Raw genomic sequence first — 15,371 nt, 5'->3', positions numbered from 1 at the left:
TGCTTCCTAGATAGCGAGTAGCTACTCTCTAATCTGAGTTTCTCAGGAAGCTCGTTCCAGAGTGCAATAGCTTTGGTGGGGAAGGCTCTCCCGAGTCCAGTAGCTTTGACTCTGGTGTGGCTAACTTTGAGTAGCCCTTTTTTTGCTGATCTAAGACAGCGGCTTGGTTCGTACCAAAGAAATTCCTTCTCTAGGTATGTAGGAGCCGTGCCAAAAAGACAGCGGTGGACAAGTGTCAGGGATTTGAATTTAATACGTTCCTCAATGCCGAGCCAGTGAAGGCCTATTCGGTCATGGGTGATGTGCTCGCGCTTGGACTTCCCGGTAATAGTTCTAACAGTGTTATTCTGGATGATCTGGCATTGTTTAATGCAGGATTTACTTGAACCGAGCCAGAATTCCCCTCATAATCGGCCACGAGCAATCGCCTGACAAGGCTTCGGTTAGAATGTACTGCCTCTATGCCAGCGTAGTAAAACATGCAGCCCATACTGCATCATGGCGTACTTAGAATAGATACCATTGTACTTCAAACAGCAGAAGTATACTCAAAGCGCTTTAAGCTCTTAAAGACCTATAATAGCCTCAGATTACAAAGCAGCCACTTAGTGAGAAGTGTGTTTATCATGTAACCATTTATTATTGCAAAGAGCTTAGCAGTTTTAAACAGCTTGTTTATTCATACATGCATCCAAATATATGAATTTTAAGCAGGTCAGTACAATAATCCTATGTGCTTAACTACACTAGTAGGTCGTAAAATCAAATCCATTTTATTTTCCATTGTTAAAGGAATTATACGGCAATCTGTCTGGAGAGCCAGTACCAAAACAAAAACATGACCTAGAGTCCTTGATAAAACGGCAAAGATGCTTTAGAAGCAACTTGATAAGGGCACCGGTCTAAAAGGAAGGTACCCTTCAGGGTATTTACCTATACCACACATATGAGGGAAGGAACTGACTTACTTCCACGTTAGAATAAGTAAAAGTAAAAGCTGTGGTCCTGCCCAACAGATGACAGCTGTGTAGATGGTAAGGGACTTTCCACCATAAACCCTAGAAATACCATGGCAGCCCCCATATAGGGGCTGGCTGAGACCGGGTGATGCGATGAATCCAATGGAGCCATAGCGGATTTCCCGGCAGTGACCTCCTCCCATGCGACCAGGGGACGGCAGCCGCTACCTGATCCTGACATTGGGGGTGGTTTCATGAGGGAGGAGCAAATGGGAGGAGACAACTAACGGGGAGATGTCATGACTTCATTGAAGGAGACACAGTGTACCCCTCCCTTCCCCCATGAGGAAGACATTCTGATAGATGACGTCTTGATGGCCTATTGTCAGTCTAGTCAGGCCCCCACCTTTCACTCACTCATAACTCACACATAACACCTGTTTCTCTCGATGGGCCTGTGAGAAAATCGTGAGCACTCTGGTACTGAGATGAGGACGACGACAAGGGAGTTTGGGCAGAGAGACAAGAACTCAAAGTGTAACAGGCAGACTAGTTTTTCCAAAAATGCAATGAGCGGGCCATTTAAAAATGGCCACCGCGCTATGGAGATGAGAGGTGCAGCGAGCAGTGCAGAGGGAGATACTGCCATCAGTGCTGGGTCTCCTGAATATCAATAACACCCACATAGCAGGCAGAGCAGAGAAGGCTGCTGGGATAGGAAGAGGAATGCTATGTGTGAGATGGAAGTACCATGCAGACGCCGGGAACAGTGTAGGAGCTCCTGGACGTTTGGTCGCTCAACGTGGCAGCAGACTTCATCCTGAGCCGAGAAGAGCTGGCGTGTGACTGCTAATCCGCACCGGGTATGGAGGGAGCATCACCACTCGAATCTGGTCGGCAGAAGAAAGAGCCATAACGCAGGGGTGCGGGCAACAGACGCTGGGGAGTCTGCACAAAGCAGCTTGGGACCCTGGGGGGTTCCGACAGCCGCTCAACAAATTGGTTGAATGGTACGAGAAATATATACCAGCAGTGTTTGCGTGAATGCAGTCAAAGCAAATTACAGATACAACAACCAATCAGACAAATGTTTGATGCAGAAAATATACAGGCAAAGTAAGAATGTTTGAATGCTGACAAGACAAAGTACAGAGGTAAACCCAAAGAAAATACAGAAGCTTGAGAGGCCAATATGGTGGAGAAGCTTTAGCAAGTACATTTGAGTAAAAATATGATCACAAATAGATATTCCAAGGAGCACACGGTATATGCTATTGTGGTACATCTAAGAACTGTGACATACAGGAAGTAGTCCTGGCAGGTGAGTATACCAGGCAGTTGGAAATTGTGTAGATTCCTGGCAGGGGAGTATACCAGGTAATTTGCAGTACAGAAAGATTGTAACAGAACGTTTTGCTTGAACAGAACATTTTGGGTTAACAAGAACGTTGTGAGTCCAGTGAAGATGTCAAGGAACTGTTAGCTGAAAAGAGAATGTCCCATCCCATTTAGGAATTCAGGGTAAGGGGAACACCCAGTGGATCAAAGGCTGTTCATCTTGGAGAACATTTTCGTCAGAGTGATTCTTACACTTTGGTTTTTGCAAGTCTTTTCTAACATCAAGTCAAAGACATTTCCTTGCACCTTTTGTTGGTTGTTGATGAATGTGAGGGTCAGGATAGGGTGTTTTAGATACTAGGACGGCTTTTCAGTTACTGACATCCTGATGCAGACAGAGCCTTCGCTTTAGTTTCTATGTAGGGAAGTTCCTCTTCATAATAGGGCTAGAGAGACGTTTTTCCCACCCATTCTTCCTTAATAAACAAACAATAAACAACGCGTTACTCTGTATGACCTGTAATTTTGTGATGGGGGGGTGGTTCCGGCAAAGACAGCATTGCAATAAATTGTAATGCAACTGTCCGCAGAGAGGAAAGGTCTGCAGGAGTTCATGCGTTTAGTAATGTAGGCTGCTGAGGAGGAGATTGAGTTTACGTGCATAGTTAGTGATAGCGAGGAGTCCAGGTACACCCCCAAGGTTTTAACTTCTTTAGAGATTGTGATAGTGATACCGTCAACGATGAAGGATTTGTATTCTCCAACCAGTTTGTCTCGACGAGGCTGTGAACCAATCAGGAGTAACTCGGTCTTGTCATCATTGAGGCATAGTGAATGTAGTGCCATCCATGCCTGTATGATTTGAAAGACTGTGCACAACCTGTTAGAATCAGTGTCATAGTTGCCAGAGATTGGTAAGAGGATTTAGTTGTCCGCGTGGTTAGTGTAGGAGATACCCAGTGTGTGAAGGTCATCGAAAAGAGGCTTTGTGAAGATATTAGATAGCGCACCTGAAATGTAAGAGCCTTGCGGGACTCCGTTGATGACTGGGCAGGAGTGGGGAGAGGCAGAGGTGGAAGACACTCATCGTTCTGTCTGAATCAAAGGATGAAATCCAAGTTGTAGCTTTGGGGGAGAAGTGGCCTGCAGATGAGAGGTGTTGGCAGAGAATGTTGTGATCTACCAGGTCGAAGGCAGCTGATTGGTCTCGTAAAAGGAGGAGGGCTAGTTTGCAGTTGTCTTTGAATTAGTCTATTTGGATCTTTAGGTCTAGGAGTGCTGATTCTGTACCATGCCCTGGACGGAATGCAGATTCCTGCAACCCTAGGAGGTTGTTGGACCTGTAGGTATGCTGCTCTATTCAGTATTATGAGTAGGAATGAGACTGTAGTAATTCAGCGATAGTTGGTAGGGATGTTTGGGTCTAATGCAAGCTTCTTAAGGAGTGGTAGTACCTAAGGCTCTTTTAGATTGAATGGTACTATGCCGGTGGAGAAGGAGGTGTTGAGTGATGATATGAATGGGGTGAGTTCTGGTGCACAGTCTTTGATAACTGGGGCCAGGTTTGCGTCCCCTTGGTATCTCTAAGGTTTTAGTCCTTTTATGATTTTGGGTTATCTCTAATTCAGTGCCTGGACTGAACTCGAACAAGTGCGTGTGGTGGGTAGGCAGAGAGGCGTTTTTTTCTAAGTTTATTTGTTGGAGAGTTGAGACTTTATCCAGCAAAGCATTTAGAATGTTCGAGCACCAGGTGAGATACTTAGTGCAATTGTCAGGAGGGAGAACTGGCGATTTGAGTTCCCACACTTTGCCTTAGAATAGGTATTAAGAGGTTTAAATATTGGGATTTGCCTTTAGAAAGGTGATGTCATTGTATACAATATTGCTTCAGCGATAGAGCAGGTGTAAGCAGAAGGGACAAGGTCGGGCAGAGCTTTTTGTGTTGTTGTTAATAGAATATGGTGTACGCCCATGGTGGGTTGTATTGGGCTTGCTGTGCTGCAAAAGCCCCATGTGATCGGAGCCCCATGTCATCGGAGCCCCATGTCATCGGAGCCCCATGTCATCGGAGCCCCATGTCATCGGAGCCCCATGTCATCGGAGCCCCATGCATGGAACATCGATATAGATTGGTTTGATTATAGAAGATGAGACTTAGAATTGGAATATTTTGGCATTCTATAAAGTATGTTTGAGGATTGTTATGTGTGTAAATCAACTATTCCTTTTTTACAGTTTTACTCATTCTTAGCTCTGAGACGCGTTCATACAGTGAAATGCTGTATGAATAGATAACAGTGTTATTAAATTCATATTATGCCTTTCGGTCTGTTAGGCAAGATTGTATGCAGTACCCTTTGGGTGCACTACAACAACCCTGACCTCCTGGCAATAGGAACCCAACCTTTGGTATATGTCTGCACTACACAGGATGGTAGCGTGTGGAGCAGCCAGGCTTATCTCAAGGAGGGGTCAATGTGAGCTCTAGTGGAGTTACACAGAGATTCACAGTGACAAGTATTCAAATACACTCTTACACACAAGGTTTCTCGATTAAACAATTGTTAATTTATTTATCAGGCAGTTAGAATAAGCCTTCTTCAGAAGGGAGCAATATGAAACACCACACAAACATATTTCAAAACACACACTCAAGTTTCCAAATCAGTAAGTACCCTTTTGGGATGGCCCACAGACACAACCTACACCCTCAGGTGACTTCAATAGTTAGGGTGCTGGGGACATTAATGTATCAGTGTTAAAGGGAAATGGTTATAAGAACATATAAGAGATCACAAATATTCTCCACCAGGCAAATACTTTTGGACCCCCAACAAGAGTTATTCAGTGGAACAGGCTAAGCCAAAGTCAATGGGCAAAAGTCTATATGAGCTGAAACACTTCTTTGCAGGTAAGTAAGAAAAGTATTTAAACAGTGTTTTTAGAAGTCTGAAGAAAGAGAAGAATCAATGTAGGGCCACAAGCTGTAAGACTTGTGAGTAGTAGAAAATGCAAGCAACTCTACAGCAAGAGAAGTTCTCTCAGACTTTACAGTACCTTTGGATTGAGGAAAAAGTGCAGCAGATGACTTCTGTTCCTGTGCAGCTCTGCAGACCTCACTGTTCCTGGGCCTCAGTCGTGGGGACAAGAGGGAGGACTTCTGGGCACTCCTGCACTGCAATGGGACAGTCCCCGCTCGCACCCGGCAAACAAGTGGCAATTCAGTGTTTCAGCTTCTCACGACTACCGCAAATAGCAACACTGCAGTTCCTGGCTGTTGAGATCGGCTTTCCTTGCTTCTGGGGTCCTGCACTCTGTTGAGGGAGCTTGGGTTCTGTCAGTCCTGCTTCCTGGGAGTCCAGACGATCTTCCTGGAGCTCTTGGGGAGCTTAAACGCAATGCACACAAACTGGTGTTCCTCTCCCTGGCTATTCTGTTTCTAGCAGCAACTCTGTGAAAATTCAACCAGCTCTGCATAGAGGTCCAAGCAGCTTACTTTGGAGTTGATTTGTCCCACCAACTCAAAGGGAGAAGTCGTCCTTGCAGGAGCTTCTCTGTCAATACGAAAGTGGAGTTTCAGCACAGCAGCAGGGCTTCACCGGGCAAACCAACGGTCCAGGAGTTGCAGCAGGGGGCTTCAAGTTCTCTTCAGATTCCTCTATCCAGTGGTCGACTCTGCCTTCCAAGCCAAAAAGCCTCGCCTTTTATGCAGCTCGCTCCCATTCATTCCAGCCTAGCTGCCATTCACCCAGCAGGGTGGCTGTCCTTGCCGGACAGCCAGCCGGCCAATCACCTTAGAGTGCATTCCTGTTTCCTAGGAGACTAAGCACAGGGAGTTTCGGGCACCTCCCTCGCTTCCTGCCCCTGTCAGACACACTCGAGCCAGAGTCGGGGTTCACTCGTGAATCCCGCCAAAGACAAAACTAACAAAGGGAACAAACCTGGTTAGGCACGCAGAGTAAATCTCAAGAAGGACCTTTCCACAAAGAAATGGTGAAAAAAGAAGACCGGGCCATTTTGGCAAAAATGGCACCCATGGGTGCTTTATTGTAGCTACAAACGCAGCCCGCGGTAAAATCCCATCACGGTAGTAAAAGTAAACCTCTGCCACCGGCCATTAATCGAGGAGAGGGTAACATAAAAATGTTACATAAGAAGTTAGCAAAGGGGATACTAAGTAACCCCTCCAGCACCCTATTGTAAGATTGTGTGTGCTGGGTCTAGAAAGTTACAAATGTAAGTAAAGTCAATTTCACTTCACAAATCTGGGAAACAGCAGTTCATCCCAGAGAAGGTATTCAAACCTTTGGGAAATCTGAACGACTTCCATGTGCCACTGCACTTAAGGTGCTGTGTGACACAATGCAAAGATGACGACTATGGAGTTTGTCAGACTCCATAACCAAAAGAAATACAAAGCTCAGAAATCACATTAAAATGCATGAGAGAGTGGGAAAAGGGGTCTCAAAATCGAGCAAAGTTGCTGGGGGCCTCTAAGGTCGAGGGAATTGGCACATTTCTGATAATTCTCCATAACACCGGCTCTCCCATCCCTACTTATTCTGTGCATTAGGTGCAACGTCATTGACGAGCTGCAGAGCTAGAGAGCTCGTAACTCAACAGGTTTGCAGGTTAACAGTACTATGACAAGTGAGGTGGGAAGGATATACACTTCTAACCCCACAAAATAATTCTAATTGCAGCTAGAGCATAATCGGCACTGCAAAAAGACGAGAGGAGACGCCCTTTGGGTTCTAAATCAGTGGCCGATCGCTTCACTGTCGCATAGCAGAGCGCTAGGTCCGACTCTCAGCTTAGCTGGCCAGACCAGCAACAGACATAGCTTGGCCTAGATGTGGTCTGGTTTGAGAAAGAACCAGCCCCCAACCAGCCATGCAAAGAGACCAACACTTTCCCCGGGAAAGGGCTTTCCTCTTATGGCAATTTCAGATCTGAGGGGGCAGGAAGTAGGCCAAGTAACAAAACGGCCAATGGACAGGCGAAAAAAAACTTATGGCACGGCCATTTTAGAGTATATGGTACTTTAAATGGCTGTTAGGGAGAATTCTCTGTTTAGGCTGAATTTCCTAACCTAGTGAGTCCCCCAGCAGCTTTGCTGGATTTTTGGGGTTTATTTTTTTCTCCTGCCAAGAGTGAGACTCTTTTACCCTCACTCTTGGGCATGATTTGAGTGTGTTTCTTTGAATCTAGATGTGTTTAATATGCTATGGGGTCTTTTACTCCATAGGGCTTCATGTGTTTTTGTGATGTGTGTTACACAGCACCCTCAGTGCAGTGACACAGGGGTGTCATAGTGACCCCCCAGTATAGACTCCATACCCTGGGACTGACTACTGTCTCCCAGGGCATGTAAAGTCACCATTGACTTTACTAGTCTTAAATTCTGAACAGAACCAGTACAAACCATCATATTGTGGACGTACTGGCTGGGGCAATTCAATTGCCCCGGGGTCTGTTAGTCGAGGGGGCACGTCTCCGTCCCCCCTGATCGAGTTTTGGCTGGTGGCAGTGGATACTACTTTTTATATTCAACCGCAAACATTTTCCTATGGGATTTCCCATTGTTTTAGGCTACTACCTTTATTTAATTATTTACGGTAGCCTCGAACATACCGCCGGTTTATTTAATTAATATTAATTCTCCGGTTGGTATTTTTTGCCAAAACTGGATTCTAAAATGGCGTTTGTGTTCTCTTCTGTGACTCCAACCCAAGTCGAGCCCTGTGTTCCACTTTTTGGCTGGCTTCTCCACAGAAGCCCTCCAAAGTGGTGCTACTCTGTCTGGGGTACTTAGGAGGGGTGGAGGGGAATTTAGGCACCCTGGACTGAGTTGCCTCGGCAACTCAAGTCGCATTCCGTCCTGATTGGCCCAAGTGGTGAGCCGGCCGGCTCACCACTTAGCATGTTTGAGTGACAGCTAGGCTGAGTGAATGGGGGTTTTCTGCATAAAAGCAGGGCTTTGGGGACTGGAACTTCAGAAGTCGCCACAGGACCTAAGAATCCGACGAGGGAGAAGCTGAGCCGACCTGCCACGACACCACCACCGGTGGAGCTCTGCTAGACCGTCTCACCACTTTTCCCAACGACAGAGGAGATCTCCCGCCGGAGAGTCTTCTTCCTTTGACTGGTGGGGATAACCAGTTTCACCGTCTTTTTGCCTTCCCGACGTACCTCATGGCGCCTTGCCTGTGCCAAGCACCCCGGCAACCGGGATACCACGTTTTACCACGACCACGAACAAAGGTACCACCTTTAACCGGAAAACTCTGCGGCTGGTTTCTTCCTTGGTAGTGCAACGACCTTCATCTTTCCTCCAGGTCGAGATCTTCTCTTCCCCTGGACGACGACGCGACTTGCACCCACTGCCAGGAACAACTGCCACCGCTTGAGGATCCTTCCCACTTAAGGTACCGTGTCCCGCCCGGCTTCCCTTGCTACCGACTGTACGGGGTAGATTTAGCCCCTGGCTTTCTAACCTGGGTTAGCCTGGGACACCCTGGCTAAACTTTCCTAAAGCCTCTCTAAACTCTTATTGAACCCTCTGCAAGACTTTCAAAGCCTAGTGTAATTGTGTGATCTTGGGCGCATTTGTGCTCTGCTCTCTCTAAGAGTGGGCCCAGCCTTTGGACTTTGGCTCACCAGTGACTTTTGCTCTTCTGCCTTGTTAACAGTGTTCCTGAACCTTAGAGTGGTGTACCTTTCCATATTCTGTCTTTTTCCCTCCCTTTCTCACAAACTTATTGGAGTGCCATCTAGTTAAGCGCTCACCTCTGTATGAAAATAAGTGGTGTTTTACTGTGAATTATCTGATAAGGAAAAAGGGGTGTATATATTACAATAGTAAGTGTGTTTAGAATATTTTACAATAAGAGTGCTGGAGTGTTTTTAAATAAATAATTATATACTTTGATACCAAAGCTCTGGTCAGTGTTTGCTTGTGCTATTGTATCTGAGTGCCTATTGTGTATACTTTGCATACTGCCTAACTCTTCTTGAGGGAAGTCTGACTGCTCAGCCACAGCTACCAGGTAAATCTGGGTGGTACAGACTGCTACCAAGTGGGTTTACTGCCAACACCTGTAGTCGTAAATCTTTTGCAGTGTTCCCCAAGGGAACTGCTCAGGTTTCTGCCTAACAATGGCATTATACAGTTAAATGCAAAAGCACACAAGAGAAAAGTGAAAAACCGTAGAAAAATATCCACTGCTATCAGCCTCTCCTGGACATATTGTGTCTGCAACACCAAACTTGCAAAGAAGAGTGTTGTAGAGACACAAACTATTTGAGCCAAACTTCAGGTAAGATGATGTGTGCAATTTAAAAATAACAAGAATTACACTAAGCGAGACAGGCGCTTACTAGTCTTTGGGACTGATCAGTCTCCCCATAAAAGTGAGCGAAAAGCAAGGGAAGTAATTCTGGGGGCTTCACCTACCTCCAAAAAATCAGATCAGGATGCAGACAATAGCAAACAGATAGGGTTCCCCACTGAAGCCTATGGAAGCAAAGTAGAAAGATGAAAGCCTTCCCAGACACGGCTGCTGCACGCACCCCACATCCTGTGCAGATGAAGGTTCTCTAGGGCACAGGATCAAGTACCCAGGGAAACGGAGCGAGAGATAAAGGCCCATGGGAACCGCGGATTGGCAAGAGAAGGTGGATTCAACAGTGAAAATTAAGCCCAAAAATGTCTAGGGCAGTATAATGGAGCACCTTGAACAATCTACTAAGGATCAGAAAGTAACAACCTACCTTATCCTGAAGAAAACACCTAACTCAGCTTTCAACATTAGCCCTTTAATTGCTCCCTCCACCCCGTACACAATACACTGGGGAAACCACCCATAAACCGATTAGGCCACACTTGCCATCGTCTCACATACCAGGTTCTTGTGCTTCAGAGGGGACCGCCTATGCATTTGGCTCACAAAGACCCCTCCGAGTTTCATTAGGCTAGGATCGGGAGAGATTAAGGTCATATTCAAGTAGCTTACGATATCCCTCGAGTGAAAGACCATCCCAGAGCCTCCCTTTTTTTTTCTTCTCTCAGTTCTGGCTGCAAAGGATTTCTGGAGTATTTGATGCTTCGCTAAGATGCATTTTGATCACTAGACCGTGAAGAGGTCCTGAGTTTTTGTTTTATCAGAATGAGCTTCTGTGTCTTCAAATGGTAAAAGTTTCAAGTTATTTTGTTTGCAGAGAAGGATAAAAACAAATTAACAGAGGCATTTTAACAATTTTCAAGGATCTTTCTTAGGAAATTGTCTGCACGCCTTTTGTGACCAAGATGTCTAGTTCATTAATGTCAGATTAGAGCACCCCATACTAGAACAAGAACACATTGGCAGAGACGACACTAACCCACTGCCCACCGCCTCGTTTCAGCTGCTCAAGGGCTTTCCTATCAAAGTCTTCATTTCTTGAGAAGGAACGGCAAAACAAGTTCCACACTTGAGGCTTGTGGATCACAGGCATATCCCAATGCAGCAGGAAGGAGCTCAAAGTGCAGCTCTTGCAGTCATTCCCAGGGGCCGGGCGTGCTAAGGATCGAGGCCTCCATCTATGCAGGACACCATGGTCACATCCACAATTCCTAAAGTTGTAATCAAAGACCCGATTCCATTGCAGACACATCCCAGAGTGAAGATTAAGCATGTGCACCTATAATTCCTTCATGCTGCCCCTTAAGCAGGCCTCCATCCCTCAGCTCCATGTGCAACTCGCTTGCACGGTCATCTGTGCTCTCTCCCAAACATCTTCACCCATCATGGCCACTCCAGCATCAGACCCCCCCCTCCTCTCTGCCCCCCCTGCTCGTGTAAAGCCCAATGCTCACCTCTGATCGTGTTCTTTCTGCAGTTCCCGGCTCCATTCATCCATTTTCTGCTGTAATTTCTTCCGCCTCTGCTCAGGGGGCAGGTGACTGAAATCCTCACTAATAACCGCCTGTCATCCAAAAACACGGAGTGGCATGTCACTCCAAGCTCATGCAAGGTTTAGGTTGTACACAACATTTTGCACCCCTGCTGGACACACATACAAAAGTACTAAACATGACCCCACACCCACAGCATGCTTTACACACAACTTGGAGAAACAATACATACCTGCAATTAAAATCCACACATATCTAAAACATACATCAGCAGAAGTTACAGTCCATGCATGCTTCACCCAAGGCTTTACCAGCTGTGACGAAGGGTGAGCCACCCCGTCGGGGACTAGGGAGGTGAGCCTGCTACGCTTAACACGCCCTAGGGGACAAAGCAAGCGGTATCCCTCATCTCGTGACTGCACATTAGGGGACAGGGACTTAAACCACCATCCCTCCTCCCAGATACTAACACCTTTGTGGGGTATATAGCAGTAAAGGGGTATGAAAACCCCACGCCCCTTTTATGGCTAGCACAGCTTCTGACAACAACTTTATTCAATCCTCCTTATGGAAGGCAGCAGAACAGCAGGAAGACCAGCCTCCCAAAGGCACGTCAGATCAAGACCCAATCAGGAAGAAGTAGCTGCGCAGCCCGCATAGTTCAACAGCGCTGCCGTGCACGTTGGGCATGGGTCGTTTCATCACGCCCGGAGATCTGCACTGGAAGAGGACGATGAATCACACCAGGCGAACAACCAGAACCAGCACGGAGTACCTCAGAGGACCGAGGTAGAGATGATAGACCCGAATCCCCACACCAAACAAGTGAACATTGAGAGAAGAACACAGCAGACACAGCCCTCAGGAGGAATGCTGGTCACACACTATAACGCAGTGGCTCCAGAGGAACGGGGGATGGGCAGCAAGGCGAGAGAGAGCTAGAAGCCACGTGGTGTGAGAAGAACCAAGGAGCCCCAGAGTGGGGAGAAAGAGAGAAATGCCCAAGAGGGGTGAATACTGAGAAAACCCCAGAGTGGGGAGAAAGAGTGAGAAATGCCCAAGAGGGGAGAATATCGAGAAACCCCAGAGTGGGGAGAAAGTGAGAAATGCCCAAGAAGGGAGAATACTGAGAAACCCCAGAGTGGGGAGAAAGAGTGAGACAGGCCCCAGAGAGGGAAGAATACTGAGAAACCCCAGAGTGGAGAGAAAGAGAGAGAAATACCCAATAGGGGAGAATACGGAGAAAGCCCAGAGTGGGGAGAGTGAGAAATACCCAAGAGGGGAGAATACCGAGAAACCCCAGTGGGGTGAAAGAGTGAGCAATGCCCAAGAGAGGGAAGAATACTGAGAAGCACCAGTGGGGAGAAAGAGCGAGAAAAGCCCTGAAGATGTGCACCCCCTCCTTAAAAAGCCTTCTGCCGATCCTGCCTGTCCGGCAAACTATCGCCCGATCTCCATCACTCCTTTCCTAGGCAAACTCCTGGAAAAGCAGGCCATCTCCCAGCTTACTCTCTCCACTAAATCTGTTTGTGGTCTCCATGACCATCAGTCTGGCTTCAGAGCAGCCAGACACATGGAAACTGCTCTCCTGAATACCTGCAAACATCTGCTCTCTAACCTTGACTCCAGCATTCCCTTCTGTCCTCACCCTCTTTGACCTTTCCTCTGCTTTTGACACGGTCAATCACGGTATCCTGATCAATCCTCTCTGTGAGAACCTGGGCATCATGTATCAGGCTTCTTCCTCCTAGACCGACCCTCCCATGTCCAGCTTGGGTCCTTTCTCTTCACCACCTCTCTCTCCACATGTGGTGTTCCCCAGGGCTCTATCGTTTCACCCTGGCTCTTCAATGTCTACTTGGCCCCTTTGGCCCACCTGATCTCTACTCTAACTTACAATGTAGATGGCACTCTGCTCTCTTTCAGGCTCCCCTCAACCTCCTCCCCTACCTCGCTCATTCCTGACTGTCTAGCTGTGATACAGGATTGGTGTGCCTACAACGATCTCTGCCTTAATGCCAGTAAAATGGAGATCCTTCTCATTGGGACCCCTGCTCCCACTTTCCCTCTCTCACTCTGGCCGCCCTTCTTGGGCCCTCTTGTTCGCCTTCCTGTGAGGCAAAAAACCTTGGTGTCATCTTCGACTCCACTCTCTCCTTCTTTCCTCATATCACAGACCTTGCCAAGAAGGACCACTACCAGCTGCAACTCCTCAGAAGTATTCTTCCTTTTCTTACTTTCACTGAGAAGCACCCTGGTTCTCTCTAGGGTGGACTACAACAGCCTCTTTCTCAATTTGCCCTCCTCTACGCCCTGACCTCTGCAACTAATCCAGAACAGGACTGCGAGATTATCCTTGGCCTCAACCCCAGGGACCGTATCCCTCCAGCACTGAAATCTCTCCACTGGCTCCCTGTGGCTGCAAGGATCAAGTTCAAGACCCTCTGTATCGTCCACAAGGACTTTAGGACTTTTGAATTTTAACCCTGGAGTGAGAGACCTTTTTCTCACTCATGCGTTTTGACCTGTTTTGGATTATGTGTTTCCACTGATTTTCGAGTCTGACAAACTCCATAGGCATTTACTGTTGTATGGTGACACACAGCACCCTCAGTGCAGTGTCACTGAGAAATCATTTAGATTTCTACTACCGTTCCCAAGAATAGTAAAGTGAAAATGACTTTACTTACCTTTTCTCTTTGTAGGCCCAGCACACACCATTTTATGTGGAGTGCTGGGGTGGGGGAAGAAGGTTATCTAGAAGCCCCTTTTCCTACATTCTCATGTAAAAAAAAAAAATGTATGTTACCCTCAATACGTTAAATGGCTGGTGGCAGTGGTTTACTTTTTCCTACCAGTGTGCTACCTGATTGGTTAGCTTTCAGGATAGTCACCCCGCTGTGTGATTGACAGCCTAGGCTGTGCATAAATGGGAGAAACCTGCTTAAAAGGTGAGGGTTTTGGCACTAGGGGCAGAGTCGACCACTGGGAGAAACACCAGACGCAGAAACCGTGAACGAAGCTTGCTGCATCCTCCTGGACCTTTGAATTGCCAGATGAAGCCCTGCTGCTGTGCTGAAACTCCTTTTTCAATTCCAAAGAAGCTCCGGAAGGGACAACGTCTTCCCTTGGGTTAGTGGGGCCAACTAACCCCGAGACGAACTCCACTGGACCATCTTCCCCGACTGGCTGTACTTCTTCGCTGCTGCACGAACCGAGTGCCAGGGATCGAGTAATCCGTAGTCGAGTGCAACGTGTGAAATTAAGCTAGAAGCTCCAGCAGTCGCTCCAGGAGTCTCCCAAGGACCCCCCAGAAGCAGGACGACCAGAGCTCAAGTCCCTCCCCAGAGTGCAGGACCATGGAGGGAAGGAACCCCAACCTGTATCAGAGATCCGAGATCCGCGACGGTGCTGTTTGCTAAATGCTGAAACCGCAAAGTGCTGCTGAACCGAGAAGAGCCTGTAGCTTTAGACTACCTCCCAAGTACCGCCGCAGGAGCCCTCCAGACATCCTCCCTTTTGTTCCCACGACTGAGGCTCAGGAACGCGAGGTCGGCATTGCTGCAACAGGACATAATCCAGCTGGACCACTCTTCTTCATAACCAGAGGTAGTGTTTAGACTTGGGGTACTTGCCTCATTGTCTTGTAGCTGTGCTTTTCTCAGTTGAGATTTGCAGGCAGTGGCTTACCTTTGGAGTTGATTCCAACTCTGTTTCACAGTCTTAACAGCTTGTGACCATGCAGGTGATTTTCCTAATAAACTCTCTAACCTTGCGCAAGACGTTGATTCTAAGAAGTGCATCAGCTCCATAGACTGTTTCAAATTGACTTTGGCTGTCCTGGCTCCCTGCAGACTCTTCTAGTCCATTGACTTTGATATTGTATCATAGGTGGTAGCTTAGTGGAAACTGTTACTGCTGGGAAAGGCTTGTCTAGATTTCATTGGAAGATTAAGTGTCCTCACATATACTGAGAACCTGTTTAACCCTTTTCCTTCCTTAAACCTTTCCTTTCTGCAACCTCAGAATCTGCAAAGTGTATTCAGTGTGATATATAAATGCCATTACTGTCCTTGTGAATGAAGTCACCTCAGGGTGTAGGAATTGTGTAAGAAGCAGATCCAAAGATTATCAACTAACTTGCTCTGATTCTGAAAAGTAATTTTAAACTATATTTA

At 47.1% G+C, this 15,371-nt stretch overlaps 1 protein-coding gene across 4 annotated transcripts in view; it reads right to left on the bottom strand.

Moving 5' to 3' along the window:
* The window catches only part of TRIP10 (thyroid hormone receptor interactor 10), a 530,573-nt gene that overhangs the window by 53,012 nt on the left and 462,190 nt on the right, over window positions 1-15,371 (bottom strand). For all 4 annotated transcript variants that reach the window (XM_069604418.1, XM_069604420.1, XM_069604421.1 and 1 more), the window contains one exon: window positions 11,155-11,264. In XM_069604418.1, coding sequence (XP_069460519.1) covers window positions 11,155-11,264 — 110 coding nt within the window. The remainder of the gene's footprint in view (window positions 1-11,154; window positions 11,265-15,371) is intronic.

The sequence above is a fragment of the Ambystoma mexicanum genome, chromosome 3q (assembly GCF_040938575.1).
Source record: "Ambystoma mexicanum isolate Mex_15411 chromosome 3q, UKY_AmexF1_1, whole genome shotgun sequence".
Classification (NCBI taxonomy): Eukaryota; Metazoa; Chordata; class Amphibia; order Caudata; family Ambystomatidae; genus Ambystoma; species Ambystoma mexicanum.
Note: the sequence above shows the minus strand (reverse complement) of the source record. Positions and strands in the feature narration are given on the sequence as shown.